Source organism: Lygodium microphyllum, chromosome 5, assembly GCF_053477565.2.
Source record: "Lygodium microphyllum isolate KBCC chromosome 5, Lygodium_microphyllum_v1.1.10, whole genome shotgun sequence".
Lineage (NCBI taxonomy): Eukaryota > Viridiplantae > Streptophyta > Polypodiopsida > Schizaeales > Lygodiaceae > Lygodium > Lygodium microphyllum.
The window spans coordinates 75,304,866-75,330,421 of NC_141139.1; the positions used below are offsets into that span (position 1 = coordinate 75,304,866).

At 44.9% G+C, this 25,556-nt stretch overlaps 1 protein-coding gene across 3 annotated transcripts in view; it reads left to right on the forward strand.

Annotated features, from left to right (window-relative positions):
- The window catches only part of LOC148036001 (kinesin-like protein KIN-UB), a 166,177-nt gene that overhangs the window by 37,018 nt on the left and 103,603 nt on the right, over nucleotides 1-25,556 (forward strand). For all 3 annotated transcript variants that reach the window (XM_087678006.1, XM_087678004.1, XM_087678005.1), the window contains exons 2-7: nucleotides 3,775-3,875; nucleotides 4,057-4,179; nucleotides 15,978-16,163; nucleotides 17,391-17,612; nucleotides 24,073-24,226; nucleotides 24,418-24,567. In XM_087678006.1, the coding sequence (XP_087534132.1) occupies nucleotides 3,775-3,875; nucleotides 4,057-4,179; nucleotides 15,978-16,163; nucleotides 17,391-17,612; nucleotides 24,073-24,226; nucleotides 24,418-24,567 (936 nt within the window). The remainder of the gene's footprint in view (nucleotides 1-3,774; nucleotides 3,876-4,056; nucleotides 4,180-15,977; nucleotides 16,164-17,390; nucleotides 17,613-24,072; nucleotides 24,227-24,417; nucleotides 24,568-25,556) is intronic.

The window sequence follows — 25,556 nt, forward strand, 5'->3', positions numbered from 1 at the left end:
GGGGAAACGAAAACCGATGCATTTTTTCCAAAATACATCCTTTGCACAAGTGCTCAGGAGGTCTCTCCAGAAGAGGTAATCCATCTAGCATCTGTGTACGTTGTAAGAGTATCAAGCTACCAAAGTTCATATGCCCCATGCGAGCATCCCATAACTCTGCTTGTATCATAGCAGGAGTAAGAGTGGATGTCAAGCACGTTGACTGATCAACTGAAAGAGCATCCAACTCATATAACCCATGACATAAGTGTGAGTCAAGACCAAAGTCATGCGTTCCTTGTCTCTCACCATGCATTTGTCATCATTAAATGTGACTTGCAATCCACAACGTGCCAAATAAGAAATAGAGAGCAGATTCTTCTTTATGCCTGGCACAAACAAAGCATTTTGTAAGTGGAGACTAGAGCCATCAATGGTTGTGAGCACAATCTCCCCAATACCTCTTAACAGGGTATGATGCATTGTTGGCACACTGTATAGACTTGCCAATTGGAGTTGCACCAACAGAAGTAAATAAATCTCTGTGAGATGTGATGTGCCTAGAAGCACCACTATCAAAAAACCAAGTGCATGCATCCTCAGTAGAGCTAAATGCTCGATCAGCCTAAGAAGTGTCATAACTGCATGTGTAAAAGCAATAGTCCTTGTTTGCAACAAAGGACACATACTCATTAGCAGTGGAAGGAGTACAAAAAAAATAGACATTCTTGACTCCTCCTTGGCGATGCACTTTCTACACTCAGTGATGTAGTGGCTTGGCTTCTTGCAATAATTGGATTTGCTCTTTTTGACTTGTGTGCCCCTTTGTTTTTTACTTTCCTCTGAGGTGCTTGAAGTCCCAAAGCTCTGCGGAGCATTCTTTACTTGGCTGTCTTCGCCCTTCTGTCCAGCCATAAAAGCCTGCTCAGAGGCTATGACATCCACACCACTATTTCTTCTTGTTTGCTACTCCTCTAGAAGCAAACTGACTAACTGAAGAAAGGAAATAGGCTGTGGGGCTATCCTCATTGTGAGGTTTAGGACAGTGTGGAAAGCCAAGTACGAAGGAGGTAATGAGTTCAACGTAGTAGATATTAGTGGGGCTATCCTCATTGTGAGGTTTAGGACAGTGTGGAAAGCCAAGTACGAAGGAGGTAATGAGTTCAACGTAGTAGATATTAGCTGTGCATCTGAATAGTATGCATCAACATTCATAAGTTACTCACGTAAGTCTTGAATTTTGTTCAAGTGATCCTGTATAGAATCACCCTCATCTATCTTCAATGTCTCTAGCTCTTTCTTTAAGAAAGAGATACAAATCTCATTCTTACCAGCAAACATCTACTCCAAAGTTAGCCAAGCTTCTCGTGAATAAGCTGTAGAACAAATGTGAGGGATGATGGACTGCTGAACTGCCGATGCAATTAGTGACAAAGCCTGTGCATCCCGTGTATCCCATGCTTTTTGAGCTGTTGATCTTTGGGGAAGTGACTGAAGTGGAGCAAGCGGAACATGTTGAGGTGCCCGGTGTCCATGTCCTCTTGGAGGAGTAACTGGAGCCACAACTCTGGGCCTAAGTTCTTCTCCATTGACATAATCCCAAGGATTTTTCTCCACAAGCACATTCTTCATCATGAAGGACCAAAGTGAGTAGTTGTTACCATCCAATTTGTCCTCCTTGGATATATAGGTAAAGACATCACCTCCCTGATTTGCCATGATAATCAATGCCAAAAGAAGCAAAAGAGCAATGTCCAAGTTGGACCAACTTGGAAATCTCAAAATTTCTAGAAATTACAGCAAATAACTTGCTGCAATTACTACACTTAGGTACACTCTTTCAAAAGTGTCTATAATGTATGCAGTCCAAGGTGCATTCATTGTTCAACAACGCTGTATGAGCAAAAACCCCAAAATTTATTGCTCCAAAATTGTCTAAAACAATCTATCACTGGCTGAAACTGCAATACATGTGCCAATGTCTTCAAAAAACTCAAAAGCCCCAAAATTTCTGATAAATTTGCCCAGAAATTTGCATCAACTGTGTCCCAGACACGTATCTAGACCGTTGTACCTATTGGGCAAAAGGCCCCTCTTCTAGAGATGAATCTGGAGTAAAAAGGTAAAATTAAAAAAAAAACCTCTGAAATATCGAGTCGATGCAGAGATGGGCGCCAATGGCCTCGTGTGTAGCTGGCGTGGTCAGGCGCTGCTGAGGAGTGGTGAGGGCAGTTCACAGGTTTAGGTGACTTAGTTGGCGCTGGGCAGGCGGACAGGAGCAGGAGACGGGCTGAAGACGCAGGGACCAGGCGGCGCAGGGTAGGAGTTGCAGATGATGGGCGGCTGTACCTATTGGGCAAAAGGCCCCTCTTCCAGAGATAAATCTGGAGTAAAAGGGTAACATAAAAAAAAACCTCTGAAATATCGAGTCGATGCAGAGATAGGCGCCAATGGCCTCGTGTGTAGTTGGCGTGGTCAGGCGCTGCTGAGGAGTGGTGAGGGCAGTTCACAGGTTTAGGTGGCTTAGGTGGCGCTGGGCAGGCGGACAGGAGCAGGAGACGGGCTGAAGACGCAGGGACCAGGCGGTGCAGGGTAGGAGTTGCAGATGACGGGTGGCACTCCCAGACGAGCTTGCGGGTGTGGGAGGTGCAAGGTTCAGGCGTAGGCGGCACTGCTGATGGGCGTGGGACAGGGTGGCATTGTTACAGGTGCAGCGCTCAAGTTGCTGGTCAGGGGTAGGATGTCTGCTTTTGATGGGCTCAGGTTGACTTCCTGGACAGGGGGCAGATCTGTACTGAATCAGGACTCCTGAGCGGCAGAGTTGAACTGAGCGGGAACTCCCGGAGGCTGAGCGGATTTGAACTGTGCAGAGCCTCAGCTCTGATACCAAATGTGAGATGGAGAGAGGATCGAAGCTCAGCTCAGAGTGCAGTAGGTAGTGTGAGAGTGAAGCACGGCACCCAATGCAATAGATTGATAGAGTGTAATTTGAAGGTACAAAGTACAACCCTTAAACCTTAGGGTTGTAGGGGGTATTCACACCCGAACACGATAAGTGCCCGTAAGTGTGTGACATAAGCACATACGAAATAAGACAATAAGTTTGGGGTAAAAAACCTCTCGTAATGAGAGTAAAAAGTGCCCTTGTGTCCTATTGATCATTGACACTCTTCTGTGAGCATAGGCGTGAGTGGAAACCCAACAATTTCATCTACTTTTGTATCTCTTGTTTAGTGGAAGGTACCACAGCTCTATGGGATCAATCACTTTGTAGCTTTTGTTCATCTTGTGGTGATAGTTATTACATATAGACTTTACCATTAACAAGCACTCACAAGCCTATGCATTAGAGAGCATTTTGCAAGGCTTTAACTGCATATAATAAGTGACTTTTTAGATCCTTCACGCAATGCTTCTTTCTCTCCATTATGCTCTTCGGTGATAGAAATATTTTTAATAATCTTAGTGTTTCTTAAGTTTAACATTTACTGCTACTTTTGATATATTTTCAAATTTGTGATAATCACCATTGATGAGCATTCAGAGAGCATTTTGCAAGGCTTTAACTACATATGATAAATGACTTTTTTAGATCATTTATGCAGTGCTTCTCTCTCTCCATTATGCTCTTTGGTTATATAAATATTTTTAAGAATCTTAATGTTTCTTAAGTTTTGCATTTGCTAGGTACAAAATTACAACAAAGTATATTACTCTTTTACTACACTACATGTGATACTGTGCCTAATAATTTATTGTCCCACAAACAGCTTATTCTAACATCTATTCTCTCAGTATCTGGTAGGGTTCGTGTAGCTGTGAGGCTTCGCCCAAGAAACACAGAGGAGCTGAAGGAAGATGCAGATTTTGCTGATTGTGTGGAACTTGAACCCGAAGTATATAGCACACCCCCCCCCAAAAAAAAAAAATGTTGATTTACTTCTTATAATCAACTTTGATTGCATATATGGTTTAGTTAACCTGTTCCCACTAAACTAAGGAAAGATTGAAGTTTATTTGCAGTCAGTTTGTTTCTCGGAACACTCTCTAATTGCATGGATCAATTTTCTTTGGCAGCTTCGTAGATTGAAGCTACGGAAAAACAATTGGGATTCTGACACATTCCAGTTTGACGAGGTTCTAACTGAGCATGCATCTCAAAAACGTGTCTATGAGGTGGTGGCAAAACCAGTAGTAGAGGTATTCACTGGAAATTCCCTCACTCTTAAAGTAATGCTATTATTGCCAAGAATAATATAGTTATCTCATATAGTAAGGTTGGAACATCGTTAAAGTAACACTTAATTGCATGAAAATTTGGTAAAGTAGAAAGGGCAAGGGGTTTTTGATATTTTATTGATTTCAGGTTAATCTTGATCATGTTAAGCACATATGAAATTCTGTAAACCTCTTGAATCAACAGAAAATCACTGTTCTTTTGAGATTTACTGGGTTTTCAAAGGATATCTTAGCTTTAATGATCCTTTTACAGAGTGGGTTAAAGGGAAGTGTATTCTTTTCAGAAATGATACTTCAAGTTACTTGGGATAATGTGATGTAAAGTTTCAAGTTGATACTTTTGCTTGTGAAGAATGGTCCTCAACTCCAGCTTCCAGACTGGAGTGTCAATCTTGAAAAATATTGCAGTTTGTGGGAAGCCTTAAATCGAGAAAATACCGATGTCAACTCTCAATTTAGTCTCTTCTCTATCAGTTTGAAAGAAATGCATGGTAAAAACACCAGAAACTGATATTCAATTTGAAAATCTTAGATCAATACTCAATTTGGAGTGGAGGTGGCAAATTTCCTTATATTTGATGGAAATTCACCAATTTATACCATTTGCTTGTCTTGGGCGCACAAGGAAAACACTTTGCTTGAAGGTCCACATTTTTTTTGCTCGATTTTATTAGGAACTCAAATGTCTTAAGGCAGCACACTTCAGAAGAATCCATATTCAAAATCTTTGCTATTGGTTATTAATCTCCTTTATTGATAGTGGACCCTACTTCCTTAGCATTATTGGTAGTTCATATTTCAGTTTGGGATGCAGTTTAGCACGTAGTACCAATACTTACCCTTTTTCATGCTCCATTCTCATTCCTCTCATTGAGGAAAAAGGCTATTTCATACATCAAAGTCTTAAGCAGCTCAAGTTCATAGAGGTGGACAAGCTTCAGTGTACCTTTTTTTCCCTACTTTGGATACTATAAACACCAGTTTACAAAAGCCTTTTCAGGAGATTATGAACATTGGACATATCCCTTTGAAGCTTTCAACTCTTATTTCTAAGGGTTGTGTGATCCTTGTTGGTATGCATCCAAAGATACGATAATTTCCATTGATGTCTTGTTGTGTCCGCAGAGTTATATAGAACTTTGGAGCCTTGGAGCACCTTGTACCTAATCAACCATCTTGGATGATGCCTTTCAATGTCCATCTGTGTACATTTTCCTTTGTCTCACAGACTTGTTCTCTTTGACATTAATAAACTGATCATGTTCGACGAAGCTCCTTGCCCATTGCGTCGTGGTGCTACCTTGCCTCGCCATCATGCCAGCTCCCCCCCGCCTTGTTGCCCTTGCTTCATTCACACTCGCCTTGCTGTTCCCCCCCTCGCCAGGCAAGGTCCTGCACCAGCTCTCCCCCGCCTTGCTTCCCCCCCCGCCTCCTCCGCCTTGCGGCCTCGTCCGGTAGACCCACCGCCCGTGCTGTGCGTGTTGTGAGCCGGCCATGCGTGGCATCCAACACCTCTCCCCTTGTCCCCCGCACCCCCCCCCCCCCCCCCCCCCCCCCCCATCCAGTTGCTCCCTCCATCTGCAACAACTTTCCCTCCTCCTGTAGCACAACAGCGTGATTCGTAGGTTCTTAGCAAGGACGTGCAATGGAAACCTCTGATCAGATGCCGGTGCATTCTGTGAGCGTCCCCAAGTTAAACACCTTGCACATCGTCCTCTCTGAGGAACAACTCTTAGCCGTCCGTGCCACAGAGCTGGAGCTGAAAGAAATAGCGATCTTTGGTCAGGTTGTAGGACATTCCCCATCTAGGGTCTAACTTCGGGATTGGCTTCACTCCACGTTGCGCATTGGCGCAACGCGGATTGCGGAGGCACTTCTCATGGGTCAAGCTATCTTCATGGTTCGACTCACCTCTGCGCACACAGCTTGTGAGCTAGCGTGGATAGCTCGCCCTATGTCTCCATGAAGGGGGTCATTTACATGGTTCCTTGATATAGTGGCTTCACAGTGGAGGCATTTGCGCTCCCTAACAGGTTTCTTAGACATTCAGTTACCTTACTTTCTTTCGAACTGGCAATAGAGTATTGCCAGTTAGTGGAGGACTTTGGACCACTCTTCGGCATAGTTCTTCCTGCCTTCTTCGCGGATGTAGTGACAGCTACAGGAGTCCCAAAGGTATGGGTGGTTGTGAAAGATATTAAGAATATACTAAAGTTTCTGGAGATTGAGGTAGGCAGATACTCCTTCAAGCAGCAGGTTATTGTGACTGGGCAGCCAGGGCAGTGCTTGTGATGCCATGATTTTGGGCATCAGGCAACAGAATGCACGCGCTTCAGAGCCAAGGCAGCTTTGCCGTTAGGCTCGCACGTGGACGTTGATGGTTTTACACGAGTCGAGAGACGACAGAGACAGATGCGGCAGGGCGGGCCGTAGTCAGCCGCTTAGACAGTCACGACAGCAAGGAGCAAGAGGGCGAGCAATAGACCCCCGACAGAGCATCCCATAGTCTCCCCTTGCTTGTCCCACCCGGCAGGACCACAGACCTCCACATCCACCACCCATGGAGGCATCACATGCTACCTCACCCAAGATTCCACATCCCCCTCCTTCTAGGGCCATCGACTCTTTCCCTCCCTCCCCTTCCACAGGAGGCGATGAGCCCCTTACGCCTACATCCTCCCCTCACCAGTAGCCTAGCCACTCCCCCTCTCCACACATCCCACCAGCTCATCTGTCCTTGCCGCTCGTCACGTTGTCTCGGGATAGGTGTAGTTGCTACCACAGGAGTTCTTTCGTAGTGGTCCGTGGTTCTAGTTGAGAGTTGCAGAGCGCGAAGAGTTTCCACTATCTTTGGAGGTGGGGATCTTCGTGGTACGCAAGTCAAGGAGCGGCAAGGTTCATTTACTAGCACCACCGGATGGATCAAACTATGCTTTTTTCCTTCAGACCTCTCACTTTGGAGATTGGACGATGACATAGATAGAGAAGGAGGTGAAGAGTTAGGTGGCAGGCCACATCTCCCAGTGGATGAGAGGAGGACTAGCACTCTTTTCCCAATAATGGCCAGGTTGCATGATGGACCTTAACTGGTGGATTGGTGCCAAGGTCCCACATTTGAGCATTATCTTTCAAGCTCCTCCACAGTGGAGAGCACCGATGGATGTGATGGAGTGGCCCTTGGCACAGGCTGCACGTTTCTACTAGTGTACAGAGTCATGCTTCTCAGCTTGGTTGATAGATGCCTTGGTGGTACCACTTGGAGCATCTATCACCCCCATGGTCCACCCGAGGACCACCATGGTGGAATGGAGTTCACCGTCCAGGCCTGCAACAAAGTGTATTTTTATGCCCCATAGCTCTTCTTCTTCATCAGTAGCTTCCACACCGAATAGATGTCTATTTGGTCAGATCACATGTTTTCCTATGAGTTTACATCTTGCATCTTGGAATGTGAGTAGCCTCCATTGCAGTGGGGCATGTGGTTCTAGGAAGTTGATTGTTGGGCAAGAGTTGCAGCCTGCCCTTGCCAGTCGGACGGACTGACATCTTACTTTTGCAGGAGCACAAGCTCACCCTCGCCCAGGTCCATTGGGTAGGGAAGGTACTCCCAGGCAGTTCACACACCTATTGGGAGTATGCCATCGATGTTTATGGCAGGAGTGGAGGCGTATGCACCTCTATTGGCTCGAGCCTCACCGCTTGTGTACGTGACCACGAGATGATTGTGGCAGGGAGGGGACATGTGGTTCTAGGAAGTTGATTGTTGGGCAGGAGTTGCAACTTGCCCTTGCCAGCCGGACGGATTGCCATCTTACTTCTGCAGGAGCACAAGCTCATCCTTGCCCAAGCCCATTGGATAGGGAAGGTACTCCCAGGCAGTTCACACACCTATTGGGAGTATGCCATCGGTGTCCACGGCAGCAGTGGAGGCGTATGTGTCTCTATTGGCTCGAGCCTCACTGCCTGTGTACGTGACCACGAGATAATTGTGGCAGGGAGGATTCTATGGATCAGATTGGATATTGGGGACTCGTGCCTTGGAGTCCTTAATGTTTATGCCCCTATTGAGGTTAGGGCAAACAGCAAGTTTTGGGTGGAGATCGCAACAGGACTCCCAGAGGTGGACTCTTGGATTGTTGGAGGAGACTTTAACAACCTGGAGGTCTTAAGAGGACCAGCAGGACAGAGGCAAACATACTAGGGCATGGCAGGGGAGGAGCAAGAGGCATGGGAGGTCTTCCTCCTCATAGTAGGAGCACGTGATGCTTGGAGGGACCTAGCTCTCCACAGGAGGGAGAGGTCGTTGGACTTCTCTTGGGGATATAGGTGGCTGGGTGAAGTTTTGTTGGAACGGTTGGACAGGTTCTATGTGGGAGAGTGGGGGTACTCTGGCGGAGGCCAGGTAGGGCAGTTGGCCGTGGGCAGTTGGCCGGCACCACTTTGTTTGATCACTTCCTGGTTCTCTCGACACTTGATGCCCCAGTTTCAACCTTGGACACATGATCCTGTCGGATCCCTCACTCGATCTACAAGAGGGAGGAGGTAGATTGAGCAGCTCTGGACTAGGGAGTGGGATAGGAGGGACCCTATCGCAGAGGAGGTTGTAGAGGTCCTAGTCGAGTCGAGCAGGATCTACTAGGAGAGGCAGCCCTACAAGCCACGCGGTAGAGTTGGGAGGAGGGGAGAGCAATCTGGCGAGACCTAGCAGCCATGTAGAGACTACTTCAGGAGGCACCGGGGGATCCCACTCTCCACGCACAAAAGGTGCGCGCACGGGCAGCCCTTGTCGGCCTCGAGGACAGGCGCTCCAAGTTTTCCTTCCGTACCTTAGCAGCCTTTTGGGCGCGGAAGGGGGATACGATGTGCAGGGAGTTTTTCTAGGTGCAGTAGCCTCGCACCTCAGGAGATCAGATTTGCAACCTCCGGGATCAGTATGGGAGGATTCACTCTAGCCCAGATGAGGTGATGGAGATTGCCATTGACTACTATAGACACCTTTTCTTATAGGAGGCAATCTCAATCAGAGGACAACGTTGTAGATAGTAGGTTTGAGACCACATCCCGTCCCTCGTCACAGAGGAGATGGGACGCTTCCTCCTAAAACCCTTCACAGAGAAGGAATTAGAGGAGGTTTTCCATACACAGGAGGGGTAGAAATGCCCAAGAGAGGATGGTCTTTCTAACGCCTTCTTCACTACCTATTGGGAGGTGGTGAAGGATCTGTCAGAAGTGGAGCAGCGGTGGAAGCATAAACATGTGCTGAAATAAACTGTTGAAACACAAGACAAAAAGAGAAAAGAAAAGAACACGATACAGATGAGAACTCAGATGTATGCACGGGAAATGGAATCCATATATCTGAACACGAGACAGTCGCATACAACAGTGAGTCACTGGCTGCGTGGACACTGGCACTGGCTCCTCTCTCCACAGAGTCTGCAGATGGTGAAGATGATGATGACTGAGGAGGAGCCACTGAGTATAAATAGGCTGAAAAAGTGGGGAGCAATAATGCTGGTCGGACAGCATTAATGCTGGCCGACTGGTGCATAAAAATGCCCCAATGACATAAAATGCCATACCAAAAAAATACCTAAAATACCTAATAAAAATGCCCAGCCCAGATCAAGCTCAGACTCACACATGAGCTGACAAATACTCTGCTAACACCCTCTCTCAGATCATGGGTGATCTGATACAATACAATAGTACAATGAAAAGGGATCAGAAACTATACAACATAGAACCACCAAGTAGAACCATGGATACCCAAGCAGTGGGTGATCAAGCCACCACCAAGGTGCGTCGGAGAGAACCTGATGTCGATGTCGATCGTACCAAACACCTGAAAATAGAGAAGATCATAGCATGTCTCTGTGTCCATCACCAATGTCTCGTAGTAGCATACAAGACCATCCTGTCAAAAATGCCCTTGAACATAGGTGATCATGGATTCCCCGCCTTTGGCCAGACCGCCAAAGTGTCCCCTCATGTGAGCTCTAGACGAATGCCTCCCGCTCTCTGTCAAATAACCAGCTCAGCATGAACCTGGATATCAATCCCAGCTCCAGGATTTGATTCCGCCAGACTGAAGTCGATGCGTCAGGGACGTCCCTCTCTGGAACTTGTGCACTTGTATAAAAATATAGATGAGGCGCGGCTGCCCCATCTGAACACCCACTCACACTCCCTCTCTGGCACAAGAGAGTCGTGAGGGATGACCTCATCACCACCACTAGAAAGCAGCCGAGGAAGGGGCCACCAAGCCCTTCCCGCGATCCAAAGAAGAGGATCCCTTCCGCGCCTGGGACTTCACCTTGGTCGGAGGATCGGAGTCGGAGTCTGATGAAGGAGAGGACTCATTGGTAGAGTCAGCATCCCGCTTCGTCTTCTGCTCCTTCTTCCTGGAAGCCGCTAACTTCTTGCAGTCCTTCTGCAAATGTCCCTTCTTGCCACAGTGGTAACACTGGGCCTTCGACTTCTTCTTCCCGTCACCCCTCTCTGAAGCTACATAAGCCTCACCTCCATAATATGCCGGAAGCCGCCCCTGTAATCTCAAGGATGCCTCATGCTCAAGAAGCATCGAGGTCATATGTGTAAAACTGACAGGAGTCGATGATGTCTGCGCCCGCAAAGCATTGGCCACTCCATCAAACCCCGGGGGGAGCTTGTAGAGGACCGTCCCGACAAGATGTACCTCGGGAAGAGCAGATTGCATGTGCCGAAGCTGGTCCTGTACCTGCGTAACATGAAGAAGAAAATATTGAATAGTATCTTTCGGCTCAAACTTCATCTGCTGGAGCTGGCCATAAAGTGTGACGGCCCGCATGGTGGAAGGTGCCTGGTACATCTGCTGTAACTTCTGCCATACTTCAGGAGACGTCCTACAGGAGGTAACCGCCGGTAAGGCCGCTTTAGAAATACACCGAAGCAACGCCGAGTAAGCACGGGCATTGTCCGAGTCCCATGTGAGCACCGCTTCCTCATGGTTGTCCTCATCAAAGTCTTCAGGAAGAGGAAAAGGACGGAGAGGTCGAGCAAGAGCTCCACAGACGATGTACCATAGCCGCTTCTGCACAAACCAAGCTTTCATGACAGCACTCCATGTTAGATAATCAGGTCCATGTAACTTATCATCAGTGGAAGTGCACGGAGGAGCCATATGGAGAGGATAAGAAGAGAAGTAGAGAAGAGATGGAATTTAGAGAGGAAACACACCCAAAACACAAGCACAGACTACAGAAAGAGAGAGTTCACATGCAATAGAACCCAAAATCTGATCAATAGAAGACAAAGGCTGCTGCAGAAAGTCAAAAAATCAGTCAAAAACTGCCAAAAACAGAGAAAACGGCCTGAAGGAACAGCCACCCAGCCACGAGAGATGCTGAATCAGCAATACGCAGGCTGTAAACTGGAGAAAACAGGTAGAAAACTGTCGCCAGCCTGCAAATGAAAAACGCAGGCAGTAGAGGGTGCGTAGGCAGCAGAGGTGTGGAGGCAGCAGGCGATGGCAAAACTGCAAAAAACGCAGGCTGAAAACAGCCCCAAAACAGGTCGCCTGGCTGCGACAGCAGTCGTCTGATCAGCAGGGGTACAAAACAGTCCTGAAATCAGCAAGAAAACACAGCAGAAACACAAATCCTGAAAATTGATACCATGTCAGAAGTGGAGCAGCGGTGGAAGCATAAACATGTGCTGAAATAAACTGTTGAAACACAAGACAAAAAGAGAAAAGAAAAGAACACGATACAGATGAGAACTCAGATGTATGCACGGAAAATGGAATCCATATATCTGAACACGAGACAGTCGCATACAACAGTGAGTCACTGGTTGCGTGGGCACTGGCACTGGCTCCTCTCTCCACAGAGTCTGCAGATGGTGAAGATGATGATGACTGAGGAGGAGCCACTGAGTATAAATAGGCTGAAACAGTGGGGAGCAATAATGTTGGTCGGACAGCATTAATGTTGGCCGACTGGTGCATAAAAATGCCCCAATGACATAAAATGCCATACCAGAAAAATACCTAAAATACCTAATAAAAATGCCCAGCCCAGATCAAGCTCAGACTCACACATGAGCTGACAAATACTCTGCTAACAGGATCCCCTATTGCTGGCCTTTCAGGAGATTTTCAGCTCAGGACGGATGCCAGGGAGTCTATCGGAAGGTCTTATCAGTCTCTTTTTCAAAGAGGGAGACCGGTTGAAGCTATCCCAATGGAGACCGATCATTGTGTTGTCAGTGGCGTATAAGGCACTAACCAAGATGATCTGTAGGTGACTATCTCGTGCTTCCAGACATCATTTGTGACACACAGACAGGTTTTGTCCAAGATAGGAGCATCCTAGACAATGTCTTCACCTTCTTCAAGGTGATTGAGTGGGCCCAGTACAGTGGTCAGGGATTGGCTGTACTTCTCCTAGACTTCGAGAAAGCCTATGATAGGGTTGATTGGGACTTCTTAGAGGGCACCATGGTGAGGTTGGGCTTCTCCTAGGCATGGATCCACGGGGTCTTTGCACTTTATAGATTGGCTACCAATAGGGTTCTTATAGGTGGTAGGAGGGGGGAGGAGTTTCGGTTGGAGAGATCGGTCCGGCAGGGCTGTCCTCTGGTCTTGTATCTGTTCCTACTCTTTGCAAAGGCGATGTCTCACTTCCTCCGGTCACGTATGAGCGGGCTACGTGGCCTTCAACTTCCAGTGAGGGAGGAGACGGAGTTGTTAGATTCAAAGTATGCAGATGACACCACACTTTATATACAGGATGACGAGCTGATGTTGGAGAGAGGGAGGCAAGCTTTGGAGGTTTGCACTGTAGGAGCGAAAATCAACTGGCGAAAGTCGGTTGGTTTTCTTATGGATCCGGACTCTAGCACGGAGTGGGGTGTTCACTTGGGATTCCGATGGGTGTGCAGAGGGTAGGGCCGTCCGATACCTAGGGTTCCAGGTGGGACTTGATATCACTCTTGCCGAGCAGTTTCTTCCAATTCTCGACTCTATCAAGCGGAAGCTGACCTACTAGAGTATTGCTCGCCTTTCCTTAGCAGGTTGAGCCTTGGTGGTCAACCAGGTCTTCCTAGCGACAGCTTGGTACATTGCCTCGTGTTGGTGCTTTTCCTTGTCTGTGTAGTTCAGCTTCGTTGCCTAGTGCGAAATTTTCTCTGGGCCGGCTCACATGGTTCCAGTGATTCTCGAGCCAAGGTGGCGTGGGCGACCATCATCCGACATCAGTCTGAGGAAGGGCTTGGGATCATAGACCCAGAGTTCTAGAGCCTTGCCCTTTTGGGCAAGCTAGTAGTCCGTAAGCTCACACTAGGGGGGCAAACTTGGAAGGTTCTACTGCAGGAGGGTTTCCAAGAGTATATATCGAGGCTTGGTGCTGATTGGAGGCCATCCTTGATATGGATCTTCATGATGGCTAACAACAACAACAAACCACCCCCCCCCCCCCCCCCCCCCCCCCAAAAAAAAAATCAGTAAGGCCCTAATGCCAGGTTAGGTTAGAGATCGGGACGGGATATAGATTGGTGAGCACCCCCACATCTAGTTGGTGGTTGGGAGGCCGCCCTTGCTCGTATTATCAAGATGTGGTGGGAGGTGTACAGGATGATGGACTAGGAGGGGTTGCAGCAGCATCAGGTTGTCAGAGAGGAGTTGAGCTGAGGAGAATGGAGATTGACGCAGCGATACCTTAGGAGTAGCTTGACCACCCAATCTGAGAGCCGGTAGAGCCTGGCAAGGTATGGGCTGCTAGATTTTCATCAATAGGCATCCCCCTACAGGTGACAAGTAGAGTGGGCGGCGCCCCCTATGGGATTTTCTTCACCGTGCAGGAGGGGGGGCGTTTGTCCTTGAGACAGAGGGCAACAGGATGAGGAGATAGTTGTCCTTCCTTTGAGGAGGATTCGTGTGGTTGGTCTTTAGGGGAAGACTTGGCGTCTGGACCCTTATGTGTTCTCGGAGGAGTTTCAGGAGTGGTGCCTTTGGATATGGGAGAGCAAGCCACTTGAGCTAGAGTGGGACCCTCGAGAGTGGCTATGGCCGGCCACTGCGGTTGCCAAGAAGCCATTGAGGTTCTTGGAGTACACAACCAAGATTGGCAGACATGTACTAATGCAGGAGAACATGGATTGAGCACCTTCTCGTAGCAGATATTGGGTAGAGCAGAGCATCATGGATGCTTGTCGTCGGACTTTTTGGTGCCGCCTATGGGATAGTTGGAGGCGGAGGAGGGTATCATATTTCCTATGGCTTTTGGCACATGGAGGTTTGGTGATGGGGAGTTGGTTGGCCCAAATGCAGCAGGATGGAGGGTGTAAACGTTGCCCACAGCAGCTTTTGGAAACTCCAAAGCACATGTCACATTCTCCGCCGTCTGGCACCCAACCTTGGATGTATTTCGCGGGGAAGGTTTCTGCTGGCAGGTAGTTAGCCCAAGCCGTTTCCTTTTGTATGAGGCCGAGATGCAGGACACGATTTTTATCATTGAGACTGGGTCTTGCGCAATGGTTAGCTTTGAGGCTTTACACAGCCACCAAGTACTGAAGTCCAAACCAAATCGCTTTGATGTATGGGAGATCGTAGGGAGTCTTATTGGATGGCACATCTGGAAGGCACGCACGCTGTTAGGAGGTTTTTGGCGGGGAGAGCCTTTTAGTACATACGACTTTGGCAGAGATTTGGACTTCCATCATCCAATCCCTCTACAGCCGGTGGGACCAGGTGGGGCAAGGCGAGTCTCGAGCTTGTCAGGAGCTCCGTTTTCATTTTCTGCGCACTTGGGGCGGCTAGGACCCGTTCTTCATGATGTAGGCAGGCAGCCCTAGATGGTGATATATCCCCCCTCCATGGCTTCTTGCCCCCATCCCCCCTAGACCGCCTTGAGAGGCTTGTATACATGATGTATTTGTGACTTTGCATCAGCTCCAGCTAGTCTGTTGAGCATGAGCACTCCGTTGTAATCAGTTTTTTTGAGTAATATTTGCCAAAAAAAAAAAAAAAAAAAAAAACCTTCTCTTTATCTGTTGGGGGATATAGAAGGATGCTATATGAAGCACACAACAAAATCAAATGTCTTCCTATTTGAGTACTTTGTACAGGCAGCCATGCGCATATCCAGTACTACACATGAGAGTCTATGGGACTGAGTCTTGATATATTTGACTCATGTAACACATAAATTAAAAGGGAGTCCTCTTTGGAAAATTTTAACACTGCCCATCAATGTACTGACTTTCTCAAAATTTCCTTCAGATGTGGGAGACATTAAATATATATCATTACAATCCCTATGGGACATTGTAAGACATCAAAGGCGGGATTGACATTGAGAACATTCTATGTTATGTTATTGTAAGACATCAAAGACATTATAAGACAACATTTCAAGATATAGCTCGAAATTGATATTATGTAGCTATAGTTGTAATTGCTGTGACCAGTTGGAATGTGGGTGGTTTTACTGCATGCTAAGCTTTTTGGTATGATCCATAAGCAACTGTAGCTTTTCAAACCAGGAGAAATGCTTGAAGTGAAACTGATGCTAATATGTTCAGAAGTATCTATGCATTTCCTAATTTATGGTGTCAATTGAGAAAGAAAAGCATAACTGAATTCAATCATCTGTAATTCTCTTTAGGTCTTTTTGTATGATTGAATTAAGTTATGTCTTTTTGTCTCAGTTGGATTGTTTGTCTTTTGTTGAAATTGATGCAAGCTTTTTCTGCTTCTAAAAAGAACCTTTCTTGTGAAGAGTGTCTTGGAAGGCTACAATGGGACTATTATGGCGTATGGGCAAACAGGAACAGGTAAAACATATACACTTGGAAGACTTGATGAAGAGGATGAATCAAATCGAGGAATAATGGTCAGAGCAATGGAGGATATTCTTGCTGGAATTTCCCTGGAGACTGATTCTGTTGTGGTGTCTTATCTGCAGGTAAGATTGTATGTTGACACCTCTGTTTCTGGATTTATTTGATCCACTTTTGAGAGAGATGCATTCAACTTTGAGTAAAAGATAACATTGCAGATTCTAGTGTTATCTTTGAATTAATAGTTCATTACATGTGGATTTCTTCAGATTATGACCTAAGCATCCAATTATGCTTTCTCCTTTTTCCAGATAAGATCTTTCTAAGAGTTAAAATGATCAGAGAGCTACAAACAGCCCTTAAAGGATAACAAAAAATTGAAGAAAAGGGGAATTTAGTGCCTCTACGCTAACTGTCCTAGTGCAAAGCAACATTGTACAATGAGGTTTGGGGTGAGGGGAGGCAAGTGGCTTGTGATGCAACTAAGGATCTCCTAAATGGTTTACTCTGTGAAAAATTAGAGTGTCAAGAAGAGTCACGGTGTTTCTGGTGATGTTGAAAGTCTGTCTGCTTTGTAGCTTAAAAGTGGCTGCAAGATCATGCTTCATGTTGCACCTCAATGTTCATTTACAGTTGACCAAGTTGAGGTTTCTTTTCCAAACTCTTAAGCTGTAGAACATTCCAGCAGTGTGCATGCAACTAAGGATCTCCTAAATTGTTTACTCTGTGAAAAATTAGAGTGTCAAGAAGAGTCATGGTGTTTCTGGTGATGTTGAAAGTCTGTCTGCTTTGTAGCTTAAAAGTGGCTGCAAGATCATGCTTCATGTTGCACCTCAATGTTCATGTACAGTTGACCAAGTTGAGGTTTCTTTTCCAAACTCTTAAGCTGTAGAACATTCCAGCAGTGTGCATATGAGTTAGGGGGAGCATCAGCTCTCTTGTTACTCAGTTCATATTTAAAATGAACCACATATGCGAGTTGCTGAAGAGACCAACACACTACATCCATTGATAATCATCTTTGATATTTTCCACATTTAGTCTAACATTAATAGTATGCTAGTTTCTTTTGTTTCCCTCCATTTAGTTTATCATTTCTGACTCATTAGTATGGGACTATTTGTTCTGTAATGAGCTTGCTACAGTGTGAAGTTTTGTTCTGCTTTCGCTATAACATATACTTTGTATTTACAAAATAAGGCCTTTCTGACTGGATCAAGAGAGAGAAATATCCACATTTTGAATTATGCTGTAATGTTTAGCCAAAGTTCCAATCATAAAATTTGACATTTTTTTGGGTTATTGTGTCTTTCAATTGAAAGTCTGCTCTTACCAGTGTTGTTTTCCTTCAGCTTTATATGGAAATGATCCAAGACCTACTTGCTCCAGAAAAGGAAAACATTCCAATTGTGGAGGATCAGAAAGCAAAGGACGTGCTTGTACCGAGGGCTTCTGTTGTTGAAATCAAAGATCAAAAGAGTTTTGTGGAGCTTCTAAAAGCAGGGGAAGCAAACAGAGCTGTTGCAAATACCAAACTCAACACTGAGTCATCTCGCAGTCATGCAATCCTTATGGTAAGCTTTTTGATTTGTTTCTTGTAGACAATGTTTTATTAGCCAACCTACAGTGGAAAACTTTTATTCTTAGGATTTAGTTGATTTGATCAGGTTACCTAGATATTTAACTTACTGTCATGAATCCTCTGTCAAAAGTTACAACTTATTATTGTGTCATGCATTTCAAGGCACTGCTCTCATGATTGATGTAAGATTTACTGTCACTTAAAATGTCAGTCATAAAGAGGCTAAAATATTTTTGGAGCCTTTTGTGGACCTTGAAATCTAAAGTTTGAATGGATGGACTGTAAAGGTTTTTCATGCTTTTGGAATGATGTGCAAAATGTGTTATTAGTGATGATTGATCACGCATGGTATAAGGGGACCTACTTGAAGTAGGGAAATAGGGGATTAAGAGTCAATAAGTGGTTAACGATGATTGATCATGCATGGTAAAAGGGGACCTACTTGAAGTAGGGAAATAGGGATTTAAGAGTCAATATTATGGGAGATTCCCAACCATTGGAGACCAATTACTCTCATGCTTTTCACATACAACGTATTGCTAGAATGTGATTTATTGCTATATAGTATGCTAATTTATATAGTAAGGTCTTTGAATTATGTAAATTGACATAGCAAGACCACTTGACACGAGTATAGCAATTTATATTTCTAGTAATGATGAGGGCTTTAGCTTTAAATTAGGCCATGTAGTTGAAGGTTATATTTGCATGCAAGTACTCATGCAACAAATATCTGGATGCTTCACAATCTCAATGTATCACATATTTACTGTCATGTATTTGAAAAACATGCAACCGTAGAGCCTGGTTTTGTTGCTCAAAATCAGCCTTGGCAAATGGCTGACATATGAACATTGAATTAGTACTGTAGTTGTTTTAGTCTCTTTTAAGGGAAAAATTCCAACCGTTCTTAGTCAACTTGCCAGTAAAATGTTATGGCTAGCAGTCTGGTAAACCAGTTACCACTTTAGATGGCAACACCATGCATCTGTAATGTATTCATTGAAGTGCAATTTTATGAAATGCCAGCAGTTCAATAGCATATAATGACGGAGTGGATAGTAATGGGTAGGTGCTTCCATTTCAATGCTTTGTTTGCATCAAAAAATCCATATGGAGGAATAGAAGGTCTTTATTGCAACCTTATAAACTTGTTTCTCAACTTTATTAAATAGATAGATTGATGCCTGAAGACCTCCCGAGCTGCTGCTGCCACTGCCAATCACCCTTTTGCCCTTAGGCACCCCCATGCTGCTTCTTCCCGTACTGTTTCTCTGCCTGCACTGCTACAGGACAGCCCCTGTGCTGCTTCTCCCAGTGCAGGAATCTCCATGGCCGTTGCATGCGTGCTGCTACCACTTTCCTTTCTCCCCAGCCATCCCTGCCACTCACACCGTTTGTGGTCTGTCCTGCTAGCATTGGCCCCAGGACTGCCTTTCCCCTATCAATGCCTCACCACCCACCTGCTGCCACCACCCCATGCCAGCTTCTTCCCAGCCCCCCGCGGGCACCCAGCTGAGACAGATCCCCACCAGCTGGCCCCGCTCTTTGCGGCAGCTTTCATCCTGGACGTACAGCAACATGCTCGGAAGGGCCTTGGTGAGGCACAGCTTCAATCTGTCCAAACCATAGAGAAGGAATCAGAGGAGACTGTGAACTTTGGTCAGGTGGTAGGGCACTCTCCATCTAGGGCTCAACCTTGTGATTGGCTTCATCCCCATCATCATTTGCCCTGCCAATTGCTACCTCGGCCTACTTCCCCCACCCTCCTGGAGTGATGAGCCTGATGCATTGTTATATTTTCCTTATGTGTAGTGGAGCGGCCCCTCCCACATGGCCTCTAGCTCCTTTGCTTGAACCACAAACCAAAGTTTCCCCCAACATGCCCATCTTTTACGGGAGTTCTTTCATAGCATCCTTGTGATCTACACGAGAGTTGTGGGTTAGGTAGGGTTCTCAATTCCTTCGTAGGTGGGAATCTTCGTTATCCGCAAGTTGCACAATGGCAAGGCACATTTGCTAGCTCCACAAGATGGGTTGAATGAGGCTTTCTTTCTCTAAACTTTCCACTTTTGCAGCTGGATGAAGACACAATGGGAGGAGGTCTCGAGGACTCAAGTGTTTGAGCATATCTCTTAGTGGCTTGGAGAGATTGGGCTAGGGGTGTCCTAGGAGGTGCGTGATGGACATTAACTGGTGGCATGGGGCAGAGATCTTGCATCTTAGTATCCTTCTTTGGGCCTTGTAGTAGTGGCAACTACCATTGGATTTGCTCGGTTAGCTGTTTTCTCAAGCTGCCCAATACTACTAGATCTTGGCATGCTTGACAACATGACTCTTGTAGTGGCACAGGGAGCGAACCTCACCCCCCTCCATCCTTCGAAGTTTGATCAACATGGGGTGTAACGGATGCTCAAGCAAGGACAACCCTTGGTTCGTATGTAAGCTGGTGTAGTCCTTGGTTCCATAAAGTTTCTAGAAGATTCCAAACATCTTAGAACATTCTAGAAGATTCAAGAAAGTACTAGATGATTCTAAAAAGCTTCTAGATAATGCTTTCTAGAAGAGACTTGCATCAAGGTTTTCATCAACATTCCTTATGGCGTCACTTATGTATGCCATCATCTAGAAGCTTTCCCTTAACCTCCTCAATTCTAGTATAAATAGAGCTCTTGGGCTACAAGCCCTTCATTCTTGCCAACATTAGAAGTGTTATAAGCACGGCAAGTGCTCTTCGAGAGTGAGGAGATTGCTCTCATAAATTACAAGAGAAGAACTTGAAAGAGAATTTGAACTAGAACTTGATTGCGAGATAACTCGATTATAAGAGAACTTGATTACAAGGATTGCAAGAGAAGACTTGATATAAGGCAAGGCTAGAATTGGAAGAGGATTCATCTCGCAAGAGCCTTACAATTGCTATTGTCAAGATTGAAGGGCATGTAGCCCAAGACCCCTATTTATACTGGAATTGAGGGGGTTAAGTGGAAGGTTCTAGATGATGACATCATTGATGACATAAGCATCATTGACATAAGTGATCACATAAGCAATGTAGATGTAAGACTCGATAAAAGCCTCTTCTAAAACTTTCTAGAGAATTAACTAGGACCTTCTTAGTATCGTCTAGGACTTTTGAATCTTCCAGAATGTTCTAGACTAAGCTATTTGAATAGACATGTCCAGCTCCAATGAAAACTAGGAAAGAGAGACAACCATTTAATAACAGAGGTGTGTTTGCATTGTATAGATCAGCCACCAACAGAGTGATCATCGAAGGGCGTAGATGGGTAGATTTCTAATTAGAGAGGTCTATTCATTGAGGCTGCCCTCTAGAACCATGCCTCTTCTTACTCTTTGTGGAGACAGTCCTACTTTCTTTTCTTGAGAGAGCAGCTTGCAAGGTCTTAGACTCCTTGTGAGGATAAATGCAAAGTTGGTGGACTTGGAGTATGCAAACGACAGGGTTTTCTATGTTGAGGATGATCAATTGATGTTGGAGAGAGAGATTGGCATTGGAGATGTTTTGCACATTTGTTGCAGGTGCGAACCAGGAGGGCTTTCAAGGGTGTAGATAGGTGGCGGGATTTCAAAGGGGGCCAAGAGAAGGGAGATTGTTGCAGTGATCCCATAAGAGTGGCTAGATTCTCCCATCAAAGAGCTTGTGCAGTTTGGAGAGGTGTGGGCTGCTTGGTTCTCACTGATGGGTGTCCTTGTGCGGATAGTAGACAGAGTAAGTGGTGCTCCCCACAATATTTTCTTCATAGTTCGAGTGGTAGTCATTATGACAAAGGACAACAGGATGAAAATTTGCTCACCATCCCTTGGAGGAGGATTCACATTATCGGCCTCCAAGAGAAGACTTGGCAGTTGGACCCATATGTAACTTGGGTTGAGTTTTGGGAGTGGCATCTCTAGATTTGGGAGAGTCAGCCTCTAAATGAGCTAGAAAGGGACATTGGAGAGTGACTTTGGCCAGCCGTGGCAGTTGCCAAGAAGCCCCAAAGTTCTTGGCCTAGAGAGCTAGGATCATCAGACATGTTTTGATGCAAGAGGACATGGATTGAGCACCCTTGCAACATGCACTAGGTGGAGGACATCATCACAGATGCTTTCCACTAGACATACTGGCGATGTTTTTGGGATAGCTAGAGGCCATGGAGAGTGTCCTACTTCATTTGGCTTCTCCCGCATGGGGGCTTGGTAGTTGGGGGATTGGTTAGCTTATATGTAGCAAGTGTTTCCCACAGCAACACTTGGAAACTTCAAAGCATTGCCTTTGGTCATGCGAGGCAACTGAGTTGGTGTGAAGAGGAGTTCGTTGTATTTTCCATTTCATGTGGTGCCTAACTGGGGGTGCATATCTTGGGGGCCCTTTTTGTTGGCAAGTAATTGGCTATGGTTGCCACTTATTGTACGAGGTTGAGATGCATGACACAATTTTCATCACCGAGGCAAATTATTGTGCCGTGGTCGGTGTAAAGAAATACTTGTCTACATATAACAAACACAATCGTACAACAAAGCACAATTTGATAAAGAAAATTATTAGGGTTAGCGTAACTTAGAGATAGTGAACACTAAAGATGAATAACAAATGAATGAATATATACAATGCTCAATGCAGCAAATGCACTATCCAAAGTGAATACTGACCCTCGAACTCTCGTGTCTCTAGGATTGGGGCAGAGGGTATGAGCTAGAGTGTGTGTCATACTTTGATAGATCTTGCAGACAGTCTTCAGAAATAGTTTGGCAGCAGCAAACACAGCTCCGCAATTGTTGAATCAGTGTTAGATGCAGCATTTGGATGCAAAATCAGCAAACACAGGCTGAAATGATGATGTGGCAGGCACGCAGTGGCAGCAAACTGCAATATGCAGGCTGCAGGCTGATGTGGATTGGCAGGTGGCAGCAGAAACAGAAAAATGCTGATTGAATGATGACATTAGTAGCTGGCGACAGCAGATCTGGACATGGTGATGGCCGAAAGATGATCAATAACAGTAAACACAACAAATCTGGTTGTCCAGCAGGCTGGAAACAGGTTGCCAGCAGTAGAAGAAGGCTGGACAGATGCGCCAGATGATGTACAACAGTAGACAGCAGCTCGAATTGAGATATTATCGGCAAACGTGGTGTGGACAGCACGGGCTGCGGACAACAGTGACAGGCACCAACAATTTGCAAAACAAGATTGGGTTGAGTGACGGGCAGCTTGTCTATTTATAAATGGATGGGTCCTCCCAAATTAGGGTTTGGCATATGGGACACAAAAACTCTTTGAGAATTCATTTCGTTTTTGATGAAAGTTTGGTAATTTTGAGATTTTAGGCTATAATGCATTTAGCTCTACAGTCATTTTGGATGCATTGCTCATCTGCCAGGTATTGGAATACGCACCGTTGTGCTCAAAGGTGTCAGATTATTAGGAGCCTCACAAGGTGGCACATTCGGAAGGGATGCTGTGAGCTGATCTTTTGCGGCGAGTGCGTCTTTGCATATGCGAGCTGGGCGATCTTTGGATATCCATCATCCATTGACTCTATGGTGGCTAGGGCCAGGTGCAGGGTGAATCTTGGGCCTGCCATGAGCTCTGCCATCATTTCTTGCTCGCAATGCAGGCTGGCAGCCCTCAGTGGCAGTTTACTCCTGGTCCGTGGCTCCTCCATGGCTTCTTGGCCCCATACCCCCTAGACTGCCTTAAGAAGCTTGTATATATGATTGTTTTGAGACTTTGAATTAGTTCCAGCTAGACTGCAGTCTGGTGATCACGTGTACTTCATTGTTAGATTCTTTTTTGCAATATAATCAGCCACATTGTTACCGCCCAATTTCTTTTTTCAAATAGATAGACTTAATCATAGAAAATCTACAAAATAATTGTTTGAAGTGCTCAGTCTCTATGGAGACAATACCACACTCACACTAAGAGTTGTACTACTACTAGAATTTTCTTGGATAGACTTTCTAGTTAGTTACAAATTTACGTTGCTGGTTTCCTTTTGGGAAAGAGTTTTCATGTTTGGCATCGTTTCTTCTAGATTATTAGAGCACTCCAAGTTCTTTGGTCGGATTACATATTATAGAAAGAAAGGAATCACACATTTCTTGGAGCTGGTTCTTTTGATGCCTACAGTTTCTTTAGACACTTATTATTGCAATCCTTGTATTATAGTTGCCATTTTGGTGATAAAAATATAATTACATAGATGCTTTTTAATATTTTAAACATTTTTTTGGATAGTTTTTGCTTCAAGGATCATTCCCTTTGTACAATTGAACCAAGGACCATTGATCTCACCAATCTGAATAAAGTTTACAGGAGCAAGCTGTATGGTTGTCTCCTATAATGACATAGCATTGCCTATTTAGTGTTAAGAATGTTCTTGTTTACATATTTATAGTATACAGTGATGAATTGCATATTGATTCGACCTTAATTAATGCAGGTTAATGTCAGAAAGGCTGTTGGTCAAGATGAAACAACTTTTGCCAATAGCGAAAGCACTGCTTTTGGATCCATTGAGTATTCAGCTCCCACTATCAGGAGGAGCAAATTATTAGTTGTTGATCTGGCTGGCTCTGAACGTATTGATAAATCAGGTGATTAGTCTTGTCACATTAGGACAAACCTAGAACGTGCAATGCCTTTAAGATTTGTACAAGTCATGAGCAAACTTGAAAGTTCTGAAAATGATAGGGTCTGCTGTCTGCACTGTTTAACAGCCTTAGCTTGTCTTATACACTTGATTCATAAGAGAAACTTATAAAAGCATCTATATTTTTTATCTCAGGAGTGGGGGGGTTTTCACTTGAGGAAGCAAAATCTATAAACCTATCACTTACTGCACTTGGAAAGTGTATAAATGCTTTGGCTGAAGCTAGTCCACATGTGCCTATCAGAGATTCAAAATTAACCAGATTACTTCGGGATTCCTTTGGAGGTGAGTTTACATAGAATCATATTTCGCTTGCTGTTTTTAGAATTGTTTGAAATCTTTTGCTAACTGTAATTTCTGCATATGAACAAATAAATCTGTCTATTCATGCCTGGCATTGCTAAGTATAATTAGCACTACCAAGCATCAAGGATCCACTATTGACAAGTTAAACCACAGAACTGCTTGTTCAGAAGATTTTGCAAAGAAGATAGTTCAATTAAGTACAGAAAAATGAACTGAATTTGTGCAGCCAAAAGCTACAAGAGTTGGATGAAGAGATTTTTCTCATCTAAGAAGATCTAGACCTGAAGTGCAGGATTTGAGTGTTGCTAAAAGCACCACATTCTCATTCAGCCCTTAAAAGTATCTAAAAGCATCTAGGGGCGGCTGTCTCATCCTTGATTTGCTCATTTTAGAATATGGATAGTTTTCATTTTCTGCATCCATAATACATATGTAACAAAATGTCTTTAAAAGGGGCTTATTTTACCCAAAATTATTGATGAAGGGAGAAGGTACATTCTAATTGCAAGCCAATCATCTCTTAAACATTGGAATACACATGTAAGAATTTCTAATAGTTCCCAAGGTCTATGAATACGTTGGAAAGAAGGGCTCAAGTACCAGACAATTGCAGATTTATCATCTATGACAGCCTTTTAGCATTTAAGTTGAAATTTCATACTCTTTTTGTGCCAAAATTTGCTCGGGTACGAAAATCTCATCCATCTCCTTAATCTCTAGTTGAATGTTGGTAGATACATTTTCAGGCACGGCACTATGAAAAGGCCTCAACAAGCTCACACGAAAGGCACTGTGTATCTGCTTTCTATACTCTGCCTTATTTTGCTAGTAGACAACCATGTCATCAAAGAATGTGCCCACGAATCCCCTATATGGCATGCAATTGCAATCCACCATCCAATTAAATGTGGTGGGAGCATTCCTAAGCCCAAAAGACACGACAAAAAACTCATACAACCCAAAAGACG